The 23,361-nt window shown below is 38.2% G+C and overlaps 1 protein-coding gene across 4 annotated transcripts in view; it reads left to right on the top strand.

Moving 5' to 3' along the window:
• LOC122224063 (cat eye syndrome critical region protein 2) overlaps positions 1–23,361 on the top strand; it is a 180,271-nt gene that overhangs the window by 120,781 nt on the left and 36,129 nt on the right. For 3 of the 4 annotated variants that reach the window (XM_042945409.1, XM_042945407.1, XM_042945406.1), the window contains exons 3-8: positions 580–763; positions 1,962–2,101; positions 3,048–3,152; positions 4,994–5,043; positions 6,089–6,258; positions 14,228–14,311. In XM_042945409.1, coding sequence (XP_042801343.1) covers positions 580–763; positions 1,962–2,101; positions 3,048–3,152; positions 4,994–5,043; positions 6,089–6,258; positions 14,228–14,311 — 733 coding nt within the window. The remainder of the gene's footprint in view (positions 1–579; positions 764–1,961; positions 2,102–3,047; positions 3,153–4,993; positions 5,044–6,088; positions 6,259–14,227; positions 14,312–23,361) is intronic. The other variant, XM_042945408.1, reaches the window with a different exon arrangement.

The raw sequence follows: 23,361 nt of genomic DNA, 5'->3' as shown, positions 1-23,361 counted from the left end.
AAATTTAGAATATAGTATTTTGTGATAAGCTTTAAAGTTTATGTAACAATACAAAATTGTAGTTGCATATAGGAGTAGCTGCTTGTATTCTAGAGAAGTTTTTTCCATCTTTATTTCTTAACCTGAAATATGAATTAATTAGGTTAGGCAAACACTGAATTTCTTTTTTTGTTTGCCATCTCAGTTACAGATCTAATTTTGACTGCTACCATTCAAACTGTATAGTCTCTTTTTAATTGCATGAGTGAAGGTAAGACTTGCCTGTTTCACAATCTATACCATTGATTATTAGAACTTTTATCTTTTCACCAGAACATGCTATTTGTGGTTTGAAGTACAACAACTTATTCTGTGAGAAACCCTCTTACCATATTTATCTTCTTTGGAATTTGACAGTATATGGTCCAAGTAGATGGTATAATAACATGAAACTTCAGTAAGGGGCTTTGAGACCCCTTTTTACTTCCTGCTTTCTTTTTAACATTTGTCAACTATCAAACCATTCGTTCTCTCCCCCTTTCCTACCCATCCTCTGTAATTTATACTAATGTATTTTTGTGTTTGGGGCCATATGGTTAGGCCTCAGACATTCCACAGCTACCTAGAGGACATCATCAACTACCGCTGGGAGCTTGAAGAAGGGAAGCCCAACCCTCTGAGAGAAGCCAGTTTCCAAGACCTACCCCTTCGTACTCGTGTGGAAATCCTACACCGCCTCTGTGATTATCGGCTAGATGCAGATGATGTCTTCGATCTTCTCAAGGTGCTCAACTGGCAAACCCTTTTCCTAGAGCAAAAAAAGCAGGCAATCAGGATATAAAATCTGATGATGTTAAGAAAAGCTAGTTTGGCTTATGTTCCTAGTCTTGGGACTCTTAATGCTAACAATGTATGCAATGACCACTGTAGCCAAGGCAATCCAAGCCATACATTTAGATGACTGTATGTTATTTTGGTTTAATTTCTAGTTTGGTTTTGTCTTTAGGTGGCTGAGTTCCAGCTGACAAAGGAACAGTCAGGCACCTATTTATTCACCCTGTCATCAGCCAAAATTGCAACTAAATTAGCTACTGAATTTTGTTTCCCAAGTTTTAAAATTTGATTTTATTTAATAGAAATATTTATTGAAAGCTACAAAGACTATAACCCACATATTCAAGTGAGTGAGGTTCATCCCTACTATATACATACATTCATACATGTTACAAAAAATGCATTGGAGAAGGAAGATATAATATCTCTTCCCTTCTCCTTATTCTACTGTTACCTGTTTTGGAAGTCTATCTCAGAGGGAGAGTGTGAGCTATTGCTTTTCACTCATAGGAGGTCAGTTTCTAATCCTGTTCAGTCAGAAATGATTAAATGTGTTGATGACTTCTCATTTCAGCTCTGCTCATGGACTCAGTATAAAATCATTGTGCAATTTAAGTACAGTCTTAGCTGAGGACTCAAGATTTTCAATAGCAGTGGGGAGGCCAAAATAGGTCAGAGCCTGGGGTAAATTGGGAGCTGTATTACTGGATCTCAGCTAGAATAAGAGGTTACTGTAGGTTACGGTGGAGCTGCAATAGAGCTCACGTGGGACAAAGCTTTCACAACATTGGATTCTACTCTGTTATAATTGTCTTTCCTTTTATGGACACACACATAAATAACAGTAAGGCCAAACCAAATATATGTTCATCAGAATTCCTTTTTTGTTGTTTTGTTTTGTTGGTAAAATGGGGGCAGTGATGGGGGTGGGAAACATTTGAAATATTTCCATATCCTGCTCTTCAAAGAAGGTGCCATCTTCCCATTCTATCTGTGTTTCAGATGTCCTGGTTGAACATTACATAAGATGCTTAGGCATTTTAAAATATGAGGTCTATCTGACTATAAATTTGAAACTTCATTTTAGTTTTCCCGTTTTGTTTTGTTTCCTACTTCCCCAAACCTCTTTTCCCTGTTCTTCAACCAAGGGTCTGGATGCAGATAGTCTCCGTGTGGAACCATTGGGTGAAGACAATTCTGGGGCACTCTATTGGTATTTCTATGGAACACGAATGTATAAGGAGGACCCAGTGCAAGGAAAATCCAATGGAGAACTCTCTTTGAGCAGGTATAATCTGTGAGGTCAGGGCTGGGATAGCTACTATACAGAAATGTCATAAAAATTGAATACATCGGAATTCTGCAGCACAAATTTTTTTCTTCTGAAGGAGTCAGATATAACAGCATGTGTATAAAGAGTTGGCAAAGAGTTATTTCATGCAGAAATAAAAACGAATTCATAATGTAGCCTCTGCTATCAGAATGGTGAAAGATACTGTTGTTTGGACTTGAGGTTCCCAAGGAGTCCCACTGCCTTAACATAGACTGCTCTATACAGCAGGTTGCCCATAGTACCACCACATCACTGCAGTGGTTTTCCTGTCATAATCAACTCTTGATAGCTCCTTTTTTCTACTAGAATTAACGATCTGCTTCATCAGCATAGGACCGAAAAGACCTTAAAGAATGCCTGAAATGTACGCCTTACTAAATGCTTCCTAAATGAGGAAGGGACCTTGTTTCCATAGTGTCCCAAAATAATGCTACCATCTTACTTTTTTTTTTGTATTAAAAAAAAAATTTTTTTTTTAATGTTTATTTTTTGAGAGAGAGAGAGAGAGAGAGAGAGCGCACGAGCAGGGGAGGGGCAGAGAGAGAGAGGGAGACACAGAATCCAAAACAGGCTCCAGGCTCTGAGCTGTCAGCACAGAGCCCAGAGCGGGGCTCGAACTCACAAACCGTGAGATCATGACCTGAGCCTAAGCCAGACGCTCAACCAATTGAGCCACCCAGGTGCCCCTTTTGTATTTTTTTAAATGTTTGTTTTTGAGAGAGAGTGAAAGCAGGGGAGGGGCAGAGAGAGAGAGGAAGACACAGAATCTGAAGTGGGCTCCAGGCTCCAAGCTGTCAGCACAGAGCCCAACGCAGGACTTCAACTCAGGAACCCAAGATCATGACTGAGCTGAGTATCAATTCTATTACAGAACATTTTGATTTAATGTGCTATTTCATAGGGAAAGTGAAGGCCAAAAAAGTGTCTTAGCTGTTCCTGGGAAAACCGGAAAAAGAAGAGGAAGACCCCCAAAACGGAAGAAAGTACAGGAGGAGATTATAGTGAGGTAAGACATTCGTGTTAGTCTATGAGGGTCATAAACCCGCACACTAGAAGGGACCTTAATTCACTTGCTCTTTCATCCTTGATTTTCCTTCGTGCCACTGGAAGGATATAGGACTTAGATTATGAAGGCTTGGGTCAGAATCTTCACAAAATTACCAAGTGTACACTAGGGCTTCCCTAGCTGCATGAACTACCCTCTCTAAGCCTATTCTTTTACTGGATAGTAGGTATACTACTAATAATAAGGATTAAATTGAACAGGATAATGAATGTAACAGTATAAATGACTGAAAACCATGCATGACCTACAGAAAGTGCTCAATATGTATTAACTTTGAAAATTGGTTGTGCCACACGTTTTTTTCATAGGAGTGTAGAGCTAAGTTAATTCTGGTTAACTGTTGACTAATAATCAGGATTTAATAGGTTTATATATCCTATATAAGTTTAAGAGTTAATTCTTTCCCTATAAGGAGATTTTAGTAGCAAATATGCTTTATTGTGTTTAGAATACAATTTCCTATGGTAAACTACAGGTAAGAGCTTAATCTTAGCAAGGAAACAGACTGTTACATATGGGAAATTTTGTTTTATACATCGTGATCTTTTAGGAAATTTTACCACGTGAATTTTAATGTAAGAATTTTGAAAATCTGGCCTATACTATATAAATATACTTTCTTTAAGGATCAGCTCTATCATTCTATACCTATGGAAGTTAAGTCATATTCTTAAAAATTCTAATAACAGAGGACAAACCACTTCTTTCCTCTAAATTATAGAACTACTAAATAACCGAAATGCTTGAAGTAGGCCAGATTTCTCTTTGTTGCTTATTAACTACTAAGAAGTATTTATTTCTAGGAATCATTATGAATATAAATCAGTCAGAATTCGATTTTTTTTTTTTTTTTAACTTAAGAATCAGTGTTCCACTTTCCAAGAATTTGATTACAAAGCATAGCTTTCCTCTATGGGTTTTGTGAGAGATGTTTTATAATCATGTTGTATACACATGGCATCCATTTCAGAATTTTGTTAGCAATCTAGACTTTCTTATAGATTCAGGATGCTATGTTATACCTATCTCCATTTCCCTGTTCAATACCAACAATTAAGGTATCTTACTATGAGGATTTTAGAATCATTTTAACATCATATGTGGACTTGTGCTACCCTCTGCTGGTGATTTTATTCTTTAGAGCTCTGTATGCAGGATAGTATTTGTATATTTTTAAATTAAATAAAATTTAAAATTCAGTTCCTCAGTCATACCAGCTACATTTCAAGTACCCAGTAGCCACATATGGCTCATGGCTACCATACTGGACAGTGACAAGACAGAACATTTTCATCCTCACAGAAAGTTCTATAGAGCAGCACTGCTATAGATAATTGAAAACAAACAGAAGGCCACAGAGAGTGACCTACATGATTCAGGGGTACAAATGATGATGATACTTAACACTATTTCACTGAACGCTTCTGTATTTAATAATTTAATCTCCAACATCCCTGTGATGTAGGCATTATTTATAGCCTATTTTAAGGAAAGTTAATTAACTTTCCTGAGGTCACATGGTAAGAGGCAAGCCTTGAATGGGGACAGTCTGATTTTAGAGCCTGCGTTCTTAACCTCTACCTTGCTTTTCTTCAGTATAGCCCTGATCAGGGAGGAAGACACTAGAATCCCTATTGTTTAGGGCAGGGCAGATGGGTAGGCATTTAACCGGTAACACTTAACTCCTCTGTTTGACTTCCAAAAAAATGTTTTAAAACCTAATATTTTGCTGTGCATATCATTGTGCAATTTAATTGGTGCCTCCTTTCCCTGTGTTTCAGTGAAAAACAGGAAGAAAACTCCTTGGCATCCGAGCCACAGACAAGAAATGGTAATGACTTTTGTTGGAGTTTAGAAAAGATTGGGGCACCTGAGTGGTAGCTCATTCGGTTAAGCATCTGACTCTTGATTTCAGCTCAGATCACCATCCCAGGGTTGTGGGATCCAGCCCCATGTCAGGCTCCACACTGAACATAGAGCCTGCTTAGGAGTGTCTCTCTCTCTCTCTCTCTCTCTCTCTCTCTCTCTCTGTCTCTCTCTCTCTCTCTCTCTCTCTGTCTCTCTCTCTCTGTCTCTCTCTCTGTCTCTCTCTCTGTCTCTCTGCCTCTGTCTCTATACCCCCCCTTTCCCTCCCCACCCCATGCATGCCTGTCTCCCGCACTCATGCTCTCTTGCTAAGATATAAAAATAAGTAGAAAGGATTAAGTAAATATGATTGATTTATATTATGATGACAACTCTTTTTCCAGAGCCATGCAAAGCAATTAAGCTTATTGCAGCAGCCTTCTAACTGGTTTCTTTGCCCTTCTTCAGTTCTCTCTTCCTCACACTTACCTGTGCCTATCTCTCCATCTGATGGATAACTTCAGATCTTCACTTGTGCTTTCTAACCTGGGCACAGTGTAATGGGCACATTACATTTGGATAAATGAGCAACTTGTCAAAGACCTATCTTTTTAATGTAAAATGCTATGTAAGGGATTATATTGGATTCCTAACCAGATTTCAGTTCCGTAATCCAAATTGCCTAAAACTGGGAGTGGGAGAGGAATATCAATTTATATACAGTATGTCAACATAAATGAAACAGGAAGACTGCAGAGGATCAAATCAGAACCTTTTGAATAGAAAAGTAAGTATATTTAAGCATTTCTATTAAAATCTGTAATTACGACGGTCACAATACTTTTAGGTGTAAATAGTAACATGAAAATCAAAATTATACGTTATCAACTTTTTAAAATTAATACCCTTTTTTTTTTAAATGTTTTTTATTTCCTGGTTTTGTTCATACCCCGGGGGAGAATGAAATTGAGAATAAACAGAAAAAAGGTCCTAGTGGTATCTATCTAATGAACCTATCCTTTCTTTTTTAGGGTCCCAAGGGCCAGGTCAAGGCACCTGGTGGCTCCTGTGCCAAACAGAAGAAGAATGGAGACAGGTCACTGAGAGTTTTCGGGAGAGAACCTCTCTTCGAGAACGGCAGCTCTATAAGCTCCTCAGCGAGGACTTCTTGCCTGAGATCTGCAACATGATTGCCCAAAAGGTATGCAAACCGGTGGTTCCTCCTCTTCTTTAGTAGCTATAAAACTGCTTTATTTAAGGATGATTCATTAAGTTTTGAATACATTTCTAGTGTCTCCTGGAAGTGGTACAAGCCCTTCACTTTGATCTGGAATGTTAAAAAGGGACCTCATGCCACCCACTCTCCTTCACTGTGGATCATCCAGTATTCTCCTTAGCCCCACAAAATCCTCAGTGACTCCCATTCCATAGTACTTAGGATGGCTTTTCACAGTTTAGAACCAACTTTCCTTCTGTAACATTCCTCAGAAAATGTTCCCCAAGCCCCCAGGTGTATCTTCTATCAGCCTGTGCATACTTCTGTATATATATGCTGCTTTTTTTTTGGGGGGGGGGGTGGTGGGCAGAAACTCTCTCTCTTCCAGTAAGCAGCAAGTTCTGAAGGGTATTTGTCTTTGTAGCTCCAGGGCCACTCTGCCAGCTCCACATGTGTGATGCTTTTTCTGGTTTTATGTTATAGTTCCATAAATCACACTTTCTATATTTTCATGCATATACACCCTCATGTATGCCTTTTTTTTTAATGTTTATTTTTAAGAGAGACAGAACTGGAGTGGGGGAGGGGCAGAGAGAGGGGGAAACACAGAATCTGAAGCAGGCTCCAGGATCCGAGCTGTCAGCACAGAGCCTGATGCAGAGCTTGAACCCACGGACTGTGAGATCATGACCTGAGCCAAAAGTAAGACGCGCAACCAACTGAGCCACCCAGGTGCCCTGTCTTTTCTCAAGCATCTTTCTCCTTCTCCTTCCCTGCCTATTTGAATACTACTCTCCGTAAGATCTCCCGTGTCTCCCAATTTTAGGATTTTCTCCCTTATGTTTTTTTTTTTCTTTTAATGTTTATGTATTTTTGAGAGACAGCGAGCAGGGGTGGGGGAGGGGCAGAGAGAGAGGGAGACAGAGGATCCGAAGCAGGCTCTGTGCTGTCATCGCAAAGCCTGACACAGGGCTCGAACCCACAAATCATGAGATCATGACCTGAGCTGAAGTCATATGCTCAACTGACTGAACCACCCAGCCGCCCCTACCTAACACATTTTGTCATGACTTAATTCTGTTTTGAGTTGTTTAAGCTTTGTTTAGATTAGGCACCATATCTTACTGTTTTAAACCCCATAACACCTAATGTAAAGCCTTTTCCATGGTGGATGCTCAAGAGTCATTGACTTTGCTTATTTCATTGCAATAATTCTAATACTTCTGACTGTTGCACATGTTCATAAAAGTCAGAAAATTTTGACCACCTGCCACTGAAATCTGAAGAGAAAGAATAAATTAATTGCTGTAGCACCTCCAGAGAAAAACAGAAGGAGAAATATATTAATTTGTTGTGAATCCAGTGGTATTTCTAACTTTTCTAAGTAGGTTGGTGCTTTAAAAGGAAAATTGTAGAAAGTCACCATTCTTATTAGAGATCTTATAGAGTGCTTCAATAATTACATTTTAATGGATGAGCAAAAGAAGAATCTCCATTTCCTCATCACCATACTTAATTCCATATACTATAATTATACTTAAGTTTGTGACCTGCTACCCACTGTGACAATTTTTCCAGGAATTGAAACACATAATCTGATTTTTTTTTTTTTTAAGTTTATTTTTTTTTTGAGAGAGAGAGCACTTGTGAGAGCAAGTGATCGAGGAGCAGAGAGAGAGAGATTGAATCCCAAGCAAGCTTTGCACTCGGCGCAGAGCCCAACACGGAGCTCAATCTCACGATCTTGAAATCGTGACCTGAGCCAAAATCAAGAATGGGAAGCTTAACCAACTGGGCTACCCAAGCACCCTTAATCTAATTTTCTTAAAGTAACTATTATGTGGAGATGGTTTTATAACTTTACGTGACTTTATATATAACGATGACACATTAAATCATCAATAAGGCATATGACTACTCTGCTTAATCCTTCTTTTGTAATTTTTGCCTTTTTTTTTTTTTTTTTTTTTAAGTAATCTCTAGGGGCACCTGGGTGGCTGAGTCGGTTAAGCGTCCGACTTTGGCTCAGGTCATGATCTCATGGTTTGTGAGTTTGAGCCCCACGTCGGGCTCTGTGTTGACAGCTTGGAGTCTGGAGCCTGCTTCAGATTCTGTGTCTCATTCTCTCTCTGCCCTTCCCCCACTTGTGCTCTGTCTCTCTCTCTTTCAAAAATAAGTGAATGTAATCTCTACATCCATTGTGTTCAATCCCTTGACCCCAAGATCAGCAGTCACACGTTCTACCAACTGAGCCAGCCAGGTGCTCTTATAATTTCTGCTTTTTTACTGCAGTATTCAACCTATGATTTTTTTGAATAGATGAACTAAGAAAAAAAACTTACAAGCATAAAACTGATGGTTTTGATGGGAAAAATTTCAAAAGTTATTCTTTGCAAGAGAAGAAAAATTTTTAAAATAAGATAAACATGAATTATAATTCTCAAGAAACATGAAATTACAAGCCAAATAATAACAACAGATTTGGTATTTTGAAAGGCGTATAGTGCTATAAATTAGCAAACCTTAGTAAAATAGGGTATTAATTACAGAAACAAGAGAATCTAAATTGTGCAGTAGAAAAATCTAAGGGGCACCTGGGTGGCTCAGTCTATTAAGTGTCTGACTTAACTCAGGTCATGATCTTGCGGTTCGTGAGTTCAAGCCGCATGTCGGGTTCTGTGCTGATAGCTCAGAGCCTGGAGCCTGCTTCAGATTCTGTGTCTCCCTCTCTCTCTGTCGCTTCCCTGCTTCCCTGCTCTCTCTCTGTGTTTATCTCTCTCAAAAATTTAAAAATTTTAAAAATGAAGAGAAAAATCTTAGCAGTTCAGTAATTAGGGGAAAAGAGTTATCACAAAGGGATCCCATCAAAAACTCCAGAATCAGGGGCGCCTGGGTGGCACAGTCGGTTAAGCATCCGACTTCAGCTCAGATCATGATCTCGTGGTTTGTGAGTTCGAGCCCTGCTTCAGGCTCTGTGCTGACAGCTCAGAGCCTGGAGCCTGCTTCGGATTCTGTGTCTCCCCTTCTGTCTGCCCCCGTCCCCTGCTCGTGCTCTGTCTCTGTTTCTCAATAATAAATAAACATTTTTAAAAATTAAAAACAAAAAACAAAAAAAACTCCAGAATCACTTGAATGTATTCACAGGTAAATTTTTCTAAACCCTTAAAAAAAGATAACTTCTAAACATTTCAAAAATGAAGAAAGAAATGGGTAGCTACCCTTGTTCATTCAGATACAGATATCTTAGATTCCTATTCTTCATATAAACACACCCTCTTCATTCAGTAATATAAATGTCAAGTCCTTAATACTAACAAATAAAAGCCATCCTTCACCAAAAGAATAATAATTCTTTTGTTCCTAATAATCCCTAGGTTCTATTATTGGTAACATTGTCTTGGAAGTTTTATCTAGTATAATGATACAAACAAGAGTCAGAGGCAAAACATTTTGCCTGGAGGAATATGATGAATCTGCTTAGAAGTCTGTTAATTAGAAGTTAGTAATAGTGCTGGGTAACTAGACTTTCTGCATCAGAATCACCTTGCACACTTATTAAAAGCTCAGATTCTTGCCAGTATACCACTCCCAACCCCTATCAGAATTGTTAGAGGTGTTATCTGTTAATATGCAGTTGTAGAAGCTCTCAGGTGATTATTAGGCATACTGATATTTAAAGATTGCTGAAAAAATCCCATTTACAGTAGCAACAAAACAAATTTTGCTGTGAAACTAACTTGAGTTGTACATAGTTGATAAGAAAGAAAAAGCTACAGAACTGTTAGTAGATACATATTTTTTAAATCTCATGTAAATATATTAAGATCTCTGTTCCTAGAAGGAAAGATTTTTTTTTTAAGTTTATTTATTTATTTTGAGAGAGACAGCACGAGTGGGGAAGAGACAGAGAGAGAATCCCAAGCAGGCTCTGCACTGTCAGCACGGAGCCCAACATGGAGCTCGAATCCACGAAACCGTGAGATCATGACCTGAGCCAAAACTGAGAGTTGGACACTTAACCAACTCAGCCACACAGGCGCCATGGAAAGATGCTTAGATATCAATATTCACCAAGATAAATTGAGATTTATTATAGCCTTAGCCAAATCCGAAGATAATAAAATTTTTTCTCCAAAATAACAGGTGGATAAAAAGTATTGTAAAATAGGAGTGTTAGAAGAGGTAGATGACAATCATATGTATTATCACTTAAATCAGCATATTGGAAGCATTCTGAAGGGGCCTTCATGTAACAGACATGCTTCTCATAAATGATTTACTCAAAGCAGTACAAATGTACCAATCTTCACTGTCTTTGCTGAACTTGGCATTTAGCAATTTTTTTTTAACGTTTATTTAGTTTTGAAAGAGAGCGTGAGAGACAGAGTGAATGGGGGTGGGGCAGAGCGAGGGGTACAGAGGATCCGAGGCAGGCTCTGAGCTGACAGCAGCAAGCCCTATGTGGGACTTGAACTCATGAACTGTGAAATCATGACCTGAGCCAAAGTTGGATGCTCAACAGACCTAGCCACTCAGGTGCCTTGGCATTTAGCATTTAAGACATATGTTCATCAACATTTGTAATATTTTTACAAATGTGTTTGTGTTTATTGTACTTGTTACAGTAATTACACAAATATTATGAAGTCAATAAAATATGAGCATAAAAATTTCTTTGAAAATTTTCCATTAAAAAAAAATCATTGAATATGAGTTGCTTTAAAAACTTGACTCTCTAGGGGCGCTTGGGTGGCTCAGTCAGTTAAGGGTCTGACTTCAGCTCAGGTCATGATCTCCAGTTTGTGGGTTTGAGCCCCGCATCAGGCTCTGTGCTGACAGCTCAAAGCCTGAAGCCTGCTTTGGATTCTGTATCTCTCTCTCTCTGCTCCTCCCCTGCTCACTCTCTCTCTCTCAAAAAACAAATAATAAACATTTCTTTAAAAAGTTGACTCTCAAGGCAGTGCACCTAGCTGGCTCAATCAGGAGAGCATGTAACTCTTTTTTTTTTTTTTTTTTTTTTTTTTTTTTTCAACGTTTTTTATTTATTTTTGGGACAGAGAGAGACAGAGCATGAACGGGGGAGGGGCAGAGAGAGAGGGAGACACAGAATCGGAAACAAGCTCCAGGCTCCGAGCCATCAGCCCAGAGCCTGACGCGGGGCTCGAACTCACGGGCCGCGAGATCGTGACCTGGCTGAAGTCGGACGCTTAACCGACTGCGCCACCCAGGCGCCCCGAGCATGTAACTCTTAATCTCGGGGCTGTGAGTTCAAGCCCCATGTTGGGTGTAGAGTTTACTTTAAAAGTAAAAAATAAAAAGCTTAATTCTCAAATTAGAGCAAAGCAGTAAAAGATTGAATAGGACAAAAATCATTAAAATGATAAGGTTTCTGCATTTGGATTACAAATCCAATCTCTTTAACATCTCACTTTCACTTAAACAGAACTGGTAGGGCAGATAATGGCTTAAGAGGTTAATTTATATGACTGACTCATAGGAAACCCTCTCAATGGGGTACTGCATCATATGATTGGTGAATGGCAGTACATTTATACATTAAGTAAAATACATGCTTGAAGTATATACATTTTTTTTTTTTTTTTTTTTTTTTTTTTTTTTAATTTATTTTTGGGACAGAGAGAGACAGAGCATGAACGGGGGAGGGGCAGAGAGAGAGGGAGACACAGAATCGGAAACAGGCTCCAGGCTCTGAGCCATCAGCCCAGAGCCTGACGCGGGGCTCGAACTCACGGACCGCGAGATCGTGACCTGGCTGAAGTCGGACGCTTAACCGACTGCGCCATCCAGGCGCCCCTATATACATTTTTTAAATTCCTTGCTTTAACTATGTTACCCTACCACTACCCATCCTAATTATATTGGCCAAGAGAGTTGTTTTTTTGTTTTTTTTTTTTGTAATAATGAAAAATGCCAGTGATTCAAATGTGACATTTGAAACATATTATCAGTAGAACATAATGTGGTGCTCACAGATACACCCATTATATATAAAATACAGTTTGGGAACACCTGGGTGGTACAGCTCTGTTGGTTAAGCATCCAACTCTTGATTTCAGCTCAGGTCATCATCTCAGTATGTAAAAGCACAAAACAGCTAGGACAGTGGACAGAGGGTTAATATGGCATAGCAGGAGTCAAGAGCTTTTCTTTCAAACTTCATTGAATAATGGTGCTTCCCTTTTCTAGTTATCCCTTTGGATAAGTTACTTGATATCTCTAAATTTTTATTTTTTGTTAGTAAAATGAAAGCTCTAACTTCACAGAAGTTTCTATGGGAATTAAGCAAAAGAAACCACATCAGTGTACCTGGCATAGTACACAGCTACCAGTAGGTACTTGGTCCTATCCATTGTTCATGGTTGTAGATAATTGGTGAGAAACCTTGTTAGAAAACTAAATCTTACCAAAATAAATGCAAGTGTGAAGAAAGTTAAAACAGATTAAATAAATAGCTCTCTAAATGTTGAAATAATAAAAGAATCATAAGCTTTTTTTGACCATATAAAAGTTAAGCTTTTATGGTAAGGTTTAAATAAAAGATCTAAGCTAGTAAAAGTATTTGTTACTAATATTACAGGCAGTAATATTTAAACAGCTTATAAACATTAGGTCTTTAACAAATGAATAGACTTAGAGTATAGATAATTCACACAAAAGAGTAAAGTTGTAGGAAAACAAGTTCATCTTCTTTATCAAGACTACCATTTCCACATTAGTAACTTTTGTCTGATTTGGCAAAGTTTGGAGTCAAGTTGATATTAGCCGCTATTGCTACTAGCATGGTAAACTCGTACAATCCCTTCGAAAGAGAATTCCATGGTAAATTTTCACATTTACTTAAAATTGAAGAGCTCTTCCTCTTGGGGTCTTTAAGCTTGTAAAGGAGTCGCTCATAGGCATATTTGAGGAAACTGCTGTGGTAGCTTTTGTGAAAAAGAAGGTCGTGACACTTTGACGGTTAGATTACATTTGTACTGAGGACTGGTCATTCTCCTAACAGGAAAGCTTTCTAAAGCTTCTTTTTAAATCTACCACAATTGCTTTGCAGTATGTTTGCATTGTATAGACCACACCTTTTTGTCACTGACTTTTTTTCTACCCTTTGTGCCTTTACCTCATTGATTCTTCAAGTTTCAAGACTTTGGATTAAGTGGTACTGGAACCAAACCTGGGTAATGCTGATACTGATACTGAAGCCACAAAATTACTCATCTTAACTGCAAAGCCTTTGCTTACCACCTCAATATAGGTTACATTGGCGAAGCTATGGGGCTCATTCCACAAAAATTCCTAAACTTATGCTGACCTTAGGTAAATACCTAGCGTTAGTTAAGTTTCAAAACTCCTTTCTTGAAATGTCCTATAGTGATAGCTTTCAAGCTTTTAAATTTTGTCAAGTCTAATCTTCTCAGGCAAGCTCTCTGATTTCTGGTCCCTGAGTCTTTTTCCCCACTTCTGTCTTGCTACTTTGGTTCTCAGCTGAGGCAGCCACCCTCACTTCTCACTGCTGCCACTGAGCTGCCTTTTAGGGGAGTTCTGCCTCCATCTGCTCGTAATGCCTCCTTTCAGAGCCATTCCCTTCAGTGAAAAGTGGTAAAACATGGCTTTCTCTTAATAATTTGCAACAAAATATTTTTTTAGTGTTTAAATAGTTAAAAGAGTTTCTTGCCAGTGATAAATATTGATAGAGGAGACACTTGGTGTCTGTAAGTTTTTTGCTTTTTTTTTTCTTTTAAGAAAATAAACTGGCTTGGTACCTTATGGAATTGAATAGTCATTTTATTGACTGTCCAAAGGATACCTTTGGCTCTTACTTAGGTAAAGCCATAACCCATGTGCCTTAAAGGCCACTCTAATCCTGGCAGCAGCAGTAGCAGTAGCTGAGAACACCCTAATCTGTCTTTTCCTTTCTTTTCCTCACTTCTAACTATAGGGAAAGCGTCCACAGCGCACAAAGGCAGAATTGCAACCTAGGTGGATGTCTGACCACCTGTCCGTCAAATCCATCAAGCAAGAGGTGAGTGTGTATGAGAGTAGAGAGGAGTTTTAAGTGTTCAAAAAGATTGTTCCATTTTTATTTCAGGTACTTCTTTTATTCCTACTTTTTAATTTACCTTTACCTCAATTTCTAAATCTCAGACTTTTATGGAGCATTCTTATACATGAGATGCACTTTTAGAAAAAGAAGACATTAAAAAGTAAGATATGATATTGCACTCTTTTGGATCTTAACAGTTAATTTCCAGTGATGATAAACATATCCGTATCTAATATAGGTGAGAATGATAAGCACTATAATAGATATCTATGTAGTAGAAGTTCATGACTGCAAAAATGGAAAAAATTAGTGGTGGGCAAAGAAAGGGGAGTTGAGGCAAGCAGAACTATACTTCACCTGAACCTTGGAGAATGACTAAGATTTTGATGGTGGATAGTGGGGGCAGAAGAGTAATACACAAGAGTAATATAAACAAAGCACAGAGGCATGATGATATATAAATGTGGTAAAAGAACAGTACATATTTGGATGTGTCTGGCATATAAGATGTGTTGTTGTATATAGTGGAAGAAAATGCCAGAACGATGAAATTTTTGAGTCTCCGGACTCTCAAGCTTATATTTTCAATAGACAGGCAGTAGTTAGTGAGGTTATGTCATTAGAGCTTTGTTTTAGGAAGCTACCTTTCTGGTCACACCATGATAAATGATTTTTTAAGGAAACACTGGAAAGTAAGAAATCCATTAGCAGTATACTTCCAGCAGGAAAGAATAGTGGAATCCCTGCTATTGAAAATGTAGGTCTAAAATGGAGGAAATGAGGGGTACTTGGGTGGCTCAGTCGGTTAAGTGTCTGACTTCGGCTCAGGTTGTGATCTCACAGTTTGTGAGTTCGAGCCCTGTGTTGGGCTTGTGCTGACAGCTCAGAGCCTGGAGCCTGCTTCAGATTTTGTGTCTCCCTGTCTCTCTGTCCCTCCTTTTCTCTCTTCTCTCTTCTCTCAAAAATAGATAAACATTTAAAATAATAAATAAAATGGAGGAAATGGTGGAGGTCGGGGAGTGGCAGGAGAGGGTCATTAGTGCATGAGGGTCATTAGTATCATGGTATTTGTTGTTTTGAAAAATATGACAGTGAAAGAAAACAAATTGTGAAAAAGTAAAGAGGAAGCAGGGTTGAGGAGAGCTTGTGGAGTTTTCATTTTTTTAAATTGAGATGTAGCATGGACATGAAAGATGTCCATGAATGAGAAAGAGACTGCATGTAGCTGACTCTGGTAAGGTGAAGTGCCTGCGAAGCAGGGCCTTGCCATGGAGTTTCTCCTGTTTCTCCTAAGTTAAAAACACAAACTTTGATGGGGCAGGAAAACGTTAGGAGTTCACATTGGATGTTCATCTATCCTCTGAAGGTGAGAGTGGAGATCTAATGAAGACACAATATTTAGGTCAACAACTAATGTATTAAAAAAAGGGTTTCCCCACATCCAGAAGCTGACTATGTTTGGGCATTTTCATTTTGTACCATAGTTTAGGGTAGTTAAATGACTTCAGCAGCACACGTATAGGAAGGGACAAAATTGATACTTACATTTACTGAGATTTAAAAATTGTCAAGGTGGTAAAGGAATGTGAGGCCAAAGGAACTTGATTGCAGGTGATGATATATTTGATGCTGGAAGTCCAATAGGAGAGTGGAATTCAGGGAGAGACAGTCATAATGAAAGCACCCAGCAAGTGATTTCCCTAGATCCCCCTTCCCAGTCTGTGAAGGTTATATAGAAGGTGCCTTGTACTCACGGCCCTCAATCCTCTGAAACCTCCATTTCCTCACTCTTCTTTTACCAGAGGTTTTTCTTTGTTGCTAATTTCAATCTCAAATCCAGACTCTGTGCTGGGCAGTTCTTACAGTCTCTGTACTTTTTAACTTTTTAATGCCTTTTAGCATTATGTTTTGTTGAATATCACATAGTTTAGTGGTCTTAGAAAGTATGGAGCTTCTTACTACCTCAAAGTAATGTTTTCATGACTTAAATTCAGGTGACAGCATAATTTGTTTTACAGAGATCTTATCATTAACTAAATACATTCTACCTTGAGCCTAAAAAAAGGAAAAAATTAATTTATAAATTTTTACTTAAATATATTTGCATTTAACCTTTATTTCTGTTTTTGAGTTCATAGACATATTCTTGCCAGTTGATAAACTGCCCAACTTTTAATGATTGGCAATTCTGTCATGACTGACTTCAGTCTCCCCAGTCTCTTCTTTCCTATAGCATCATTAGTTTCGGAATGGCCTTTGGTAATTGGTATCCAGCCATAGTTCTCAAATGGTTTTCTAGCTCCTTTTGTTTTGTTGTGTCCTCTCCACTTTCTTCAATACCTTAAGAGTTAACACCTCTTTGAAAGTTCTCTTTCCTATTTTCTGTTCATTGTCCCTGTACTGAGTCCTAAATGCCTTAATGTACATTTCACATTACATAGTAATCTGAATACAGACCTAAAAGTTTTTCATGGCTGTAAGCAAAGCTTAGCTTCAGATACTAAAATTTCTTCTTTTAGTTATTTTTTGTAGTGTTCTTTTTTTTCTGTTTTCTTTAGTTTTAGATGTAACTAACCATGGAATTGTAGAGCTCCTGAATATCTGTTCCGGTACCCAATGTCCTAGAGAAAACGTTAGATGTGTTATGAGTTTTGTGCTTTTGTTTAAGCAGCAGAGAATCATCAGGCCATTAAAACCTTTTAGGCAGCATGTCTGACCTATATTGGTTACCTAGGAGTCCAATCTTTTTGCCTCAAAAAGTCTTTTAATTGTGACTCCTGGGGAAAATATTAGCGAAGGGAGATAGTCTTTCTAAACTCTGAGATTAGGGCTGCATTGGTTATTTTTGTCAGGACACTCTGGACATTACTCTTACTAGGGACCTCTTTGTGGTGGTATGGTCTCAAGTGTGCTACTAAAGGTGGCAAGGGTGCCAGGGTATCTGATAACCTGCCCTGGGTGAGGGGGGAGCACGGAAGGGGAGTTTAGGCACTGCTTCAACCGGATTCTATTTATAATACCACTTTAGAGGATTTCAAAGTGGTGTCTTTAATTAGCTTCTCATTAAAATCCCCCCTTGATTCTAGCAGGTCTCTTATCTATAAAACATTTAAAAAATAAAATAATAAAGAATTTAGATAACCCCCCATTTATACAACTGACCACTTACAAAGGAAAAACTAATGCAGTGTCAAACAGCATAAGAATTTTTTTAACTGTTCAGGTTTTTTTTGTTTTGTTTTTGTTCCTTTGGTTGTACTTGCTCTTTAAACTCTTAGTGTTTAAACTATTAAAAATTAAAACATTACTAAAAGTGTCTCCAGGCAGTGAGTCCGATCCTTCAGTGGTATTTTCATTAATATTTGCTTTAGCTTGGGGTGGTGTACTGCTGGAAATGAGAACAAAAATTTTTAATTTTTTTAATGTTTATTTATTTTTGAGAGAGAGACATGGAGTGTGAGCAGGGGAGGGGCAGAGAGAGAGGGAGACACAGAATCCAAAACAGGCTCCAGGCTCTGACCTGTCAGCACAGTGCCTGATGCCGGCTCGAAATTCAGGAACGGCAAGATCATGACCTGAGCGGAAGTCAAGACACTTAACCAACTGAGCCACCCAGGCACCCCAAGAACAGAAGTTTTAAAACAGATTCTTGGTACATAGCATGGATTTTTTTTTTCAGATTTGTATGATGCAATTTGTATAAAATAATAATTGTTGAGAATTCATATCAGATAAGAACTGCTGAAATTATAGCACATGATGAAACAAAGCCACACACCAATTTACATTCCCACCAACAGTGCATGAGGGTTTCCTTTTTCTCTGCATCCTTGCCAACACCTGTTATTTCTTGTCTTTTTAATGATAGCCATTCTAACAGGTTTCGTGAAGTAATAACATCTCATTGTGGTTTTGATTTTCATTTCCCTGATGATTAGGAATGTTTCATGTACCTGTTGACTTTCTGTGTCTTTTCTTTGGAAAAATGTTCAGGTTCTCTGCTCATTTTTTTTTTTTTTAATTTTTTAATGTTTATTTATTTTTGAGAGAGACAGAGACAGAATGCAAGTGGGTTAGGGGCAGAGAGAGGGAGACACAGAATCTGAAGCAGGCTCCAGGCTCTGAGCTGTCAGCACAGAGCCCGATGTGGGGCTCGAACCCACAGAGCTATGAGATCATGACCTGAGCCAAAGTCAGGCGCTCAACTGACTGAGCCACTCAGGCGCCCCTCTGCTCATTTTTTTTAAGAAGAAAAAGATTGGGGTTTTTTTTGCTATTGAATTGTCTAATAAGCTTTTTTAATATGCTACAAATTTAAGTTACTCAACTGTTGTATCTTACATGCTTAGCATAAATATTAATTCATTGAAAACACAACTGAAGAGATACATACTGTGTAATTCCAATCATATGACATATTCAGAGCAAGTAAATCCACAGAGACAGAGCAGATCAGTGGTTGCCAGGTGCTGCAGGATTGGGGAGTAAGGACTGGCTGGCTGATGGGTTCAGTGTTTTCTTTTGGGGTACTAAAAATATTTTGCAACCTAATGTAGGTAGTGGTTACATAACATAGTGAATGTACTAAATACCACTGAGTTATACACTTCACAATTGTTAATTTTATGTGAATTTCACTTTGATTTTTAACAAAAACTTATTGAGAGTAAGTTTTACATAGTTTTTAAATGATGTAGGGCCTCTGATTTAGCAGAAAATTTTTTACATCTGTAATTATCCCAAACTTTGGGATTCCTGCTTCATTGTTACCAAAATAACTTAAACTATTTATAATCAATTTTTAGTACCTCATCTTAAAAAATCTACAAGTTCTGGGGTACCTGTGTGGTTCTGTCAATTAAGCATCTCACTTCAGCTCAGGTCATCATCTGGCCTTTTGTGAGTTCAAGCCCCACATCTGGCTTGCTGCTGTCAGTGCAGAGCCCACTTCAGATCTCCCCCCGCCCCCACCACCACCACCACTCTCCTGCTCCTGTGCACCAGCTCTCATTTACAAAATAAACATTTAAAAAAAAAATTTTCTTAAGTAAAAAATCTACATGTTCTAACCTTTGGGTACTTTAACATATTTTAATTTTTGACTTTTAACAGGGATCATATAGAGGGAGTAAAAAGTCAATAAAAATTAGATCATTTCAGAATATGTAATACTAGTTCATTCCCCCAGTTTACTTGGGAAGGAGTTATTTTAAATCCAGAAGAATTTACCTGCTCTTCTAGAAAACTTGGGGGACTACATTAAAAGACTATAGTACTCTAACAATTCACAAATCGTCAGTACTACACTTTTACCTATTTGCTTCAGGCCCTTTCTCTAGGCATTTATTACAAAACTGGCATATTTTTTTTTAATGTTTGTTTAATTTTGAGAGAGAGAGAGAGAGAGAGAAACCGAACTCAAGTGGGGAAGGGACAGACAGAGAGGAAGACAGAGTCTGAAGCAGGCTCCAGGCTCTGAGCTGTCAGGACAAAGCCCAACAAGGGACTTAAACTCATGAACCGCAACATCGTGACCTGAGCTGAAGTTGGACCCTTAACCGACTGAGCCACCCAGGGACCCCTAGCGTTCTTGATTTTTATATCCAAACTATCCTCCAAACCACCTGTGCTCCAATAAGTTGATAGCATTCACTTTACCACATTTTTACAAATGTATCACCTTTTATCATCCTTCACTATTTTGTAAGTGAAAATGCTATTTTAGGAGAAGATATTTGCAAACAACATATCAAATAAAGGATTTTAGCATCCAAAATCTATAAAGAACTTATCAGACTCAACACCCAGAAAATAAATAACCCAGTGAAGAAATGGGCAAAAGACATGAATAGACACTTCTCCAAAGAAGACTTCCAGAAGGCCAACTAACACATGAAAAGATTCTCAACATCACTCATCATCAGGGAAATACAAATCAAAACCAGAGTGAGATACCACCTCACACCTGTCAGAATGGCTAACATTAACAACTCAGGCAACAACAGATGTTGGCAAGGATGCAGAGAAAAAGTATCTATTCTGCCCTGCTGATGGTAATGCAAACTGGTGCAGCCACTCTGAAAGACAGTATGGAGGTTCCTCAGATAATTACAAATAGAACTACCCTATGGCCCAGCAATTGCACTACTCGATATTTATCCAAGGGATACAGATATGCTGTTTTGAAGGGGCACATGCACCCCGATGTTTATAGCAGCACTATCAACAATAGCCAAAGTATGGAAAGAGCCCAAATGTCCATCGATGGATGAATGGATAAAGAAGATGTGGTATATATATACAATGGAGTATTACTCGGCAATCAAAAATAATGAGATCTTGCCATTTACAACTACGTGGATGGAACTAAGAGGGTATTATGCTAAGTGAAATTAGTCAGAGAAGGACAAATATCATAGACTTTAAGAGACAAAACAGATGAACATAAGTGAAGGGAAGCAAAAATAATATAAAAACAGGGAGGGGGACAAAACGTAAGAGACTCTTATTTATGGAGACCAAACAGGTTGCTGGAGGGGTTGTGTGAGGGGGGGGGGGTGGGCTAAATGGGTAAGGGGCATTAAGGAATCTACTCCTGAACTCATTGTTGTACTATATGCTAACTAACTTGGATGTAAATTTAGAGAAAGAAATTAATTAAAATATGAAAAAAAAAGAAAAGGCTGTTTTACTTTTCTTTTTGATCATGGATGTGGTTTATATATCTCTTCTGAATTTGATATTCATGTTCCATTTGTTTTGTGGGGGGCTATTGTTAATTGATTTGTAAGGTATCTTTACATAGTAAGAATAATACTTTGTTGGGGTGCTTCGGTAGCTCAGTTGGTTAAGTGTCTGTCTGACTTCAGTTCAGGTGATGATCTGCCTGTTCAGGTGTTCAAGCCCCACATCAGGCTCTTAGCCCCACATAGGCTCTTAGCTATCAGGCTCTTAGCTCTTAGTCTGCTTCGGATCCTCTGCTTCCCTCTCTGTGCGTCCCCTCTCTTAAAAATAAATAAACATTACAGGAGTCTGGGTGGCTCAATCGGTTGGGTGTCTGACTTCAGTTAAGGTCACGATCTCGCAGTTGGTGAGTTCAAGCCCTGCATCAGGCTCTGTGCTGACAGTTCAGAGCCTGGAGCCTGCTTCAGATTCTGTGTCTGCCTCCCTCCCATTGTGCACTCTCTCTGTCTCTCTCCCTCTTTCTCTCTCTCTCTCTCAAAAATAAATAAACATTAAGGAAAAATATTTAAATAAATAAATATTTTTTTAAAAACAATAATGCGATCACCTGGGTGGCTTAGTCAGTTAGGCGTCCAACTTCGGCTCAGGTCATGATCTCACAGTTCGTGAGTTCAGAACCCTTTGTCAGGCTCTGTGCTGACAGCTCAGAGCCTGGTGCCTGCTTCAGATTCTGTGTCTTTCTCTACCCCTCCCTCGCTTGTGCTCTGTCTCTCTCTCTCTCAAAAATAAATAAACATTAAAAAAAAATTTTTTTAAGAATAATCATATTTGTTGCAAAAAGAATTTTATAGATATTCTTTTGGTTAATTAAATAATTAACTATTTTTCACCCCTTCCATTGTCTTCAAACATGAAACACCTCCCATGTTTATTTACAGATGATTCTTATGTGACTTAATGCTTCCATTCATAAGTCATTAGCTTGAATTGCTTTAGTCCCTAATAAAATGCTGACCCTAATTAATATCCCCTTGTGCTGGTTGAAGGAAGAATATTTCACATGTTCTCACCTGCTATCCTTTGGCAAGGAGAAGCAGAATACACACATACGTTATATAGAAACCACTACAGTTTTATTCAAGTGAAATAATTCCTTTGACCAGGCTTAGTTTTCCTCTCCTCCACTTCTTCCATCCTATCAGTTGTTAGGGGTATCTGTTCCGTTATAACTTCTCAGCTGGGTTGCAATAATTAAGGACTTGGGGGAGGGGGGGCAGCTACTTGTGTAATGGAGAGAAGGTGCTTAACTAGCATTTAGCAGACAATGGCTAGATTAGCATTCTTCAGAAGAATGTCCCTTAATGTCAGTAGCATCCCCATTTCAGAAAAAATATCTAGTGTATCTCAACTACCTGCTCTGGTTATAGGATAAAGATTTTAGGAAACTTCCTTTAGTTTTACAATGTTAGGTGTGATAATGGTTATTTTGTTTTTCGGTTTGTTTGGGTGTTTTGGGTTTGTTTTTTGGGCTTTTTTTTTTTTTTTTTTCCATATCCATCTCTCCTTTCTCATTCATTTTAGATTTTTACCTTGTAGGTAACAAACTTAGGCTCATAGAATTTGAAAGGTCAAGTGACTTTGGGAAGGTCTACTATCTAGGCAAGAGCACTTCTGAATTCTGAGTCAAATGAGAATCTGAACTTGGTTTCAAAGACCATAAAGAAAATAATAGAAAATTTTAATCAGAGCACTTTCAGTGTTCAGTGGAGACTTATAAGTGACTTGTAAAGGTCAATATGCATTTGTCTCTTTTCTCCCTTCTTTAAAAAGGGCACTGGTGTAAGGTCTATGGTATAAAACTTTTTGAAAATGCATCCAGTACAGCAGATTCCTTAGGTTTTCTTACTACCAAAAAGATGTGTGATGAAAAGCTTCACATTCCTGATTAAGGTTTCCTTAAAATGGAATAGTTAATGTTATCTTTTCTATGAGGGTATTGTGAATTCTCCCTTTGTTGATACTGGATTCATTTTTCTGTCTCTGCAATTCTATATACAGGGAACAGTTACTCTTAAATAAAAATTTTTCTTAAAAGTTCTAGCTTTCACATCACAAAAGGCAAAGGAAGAATTGAAAATAAACAATTTCAGCCCTAGCCTCACTATTCTGGTTTACAGAATGGCTTGGAACTAGTTATATTGGAAAATATGCAGAGTAAAACTTTCATGCATTATGATGGTAATGGTCCTATTTTCCCTTATCTTTTGTTAGATTTCGTAGATAATCACTTTCCCAGTTACCATCTGAAATGTTTATATTGTTTGTATGAAAAACAAGGGAAGATG

This window comes from Panthera leo, chromosome B4, assembly GCF_018350215.1.
Source record: "Panthera leo isolate Ple1 chromosome B4, P.leo_Ple1_pat1.1, whole genome shotgun sequence".
Classification (NCBI taxonomy): Eukaryota; Metazoa; Chordata; class Mammalia; order Carnivora; family Felidae; genus Panthera; species Panthera leo.
This window is presented reverse-complemented; position numbering and strand designations above follow the sequence as displayed.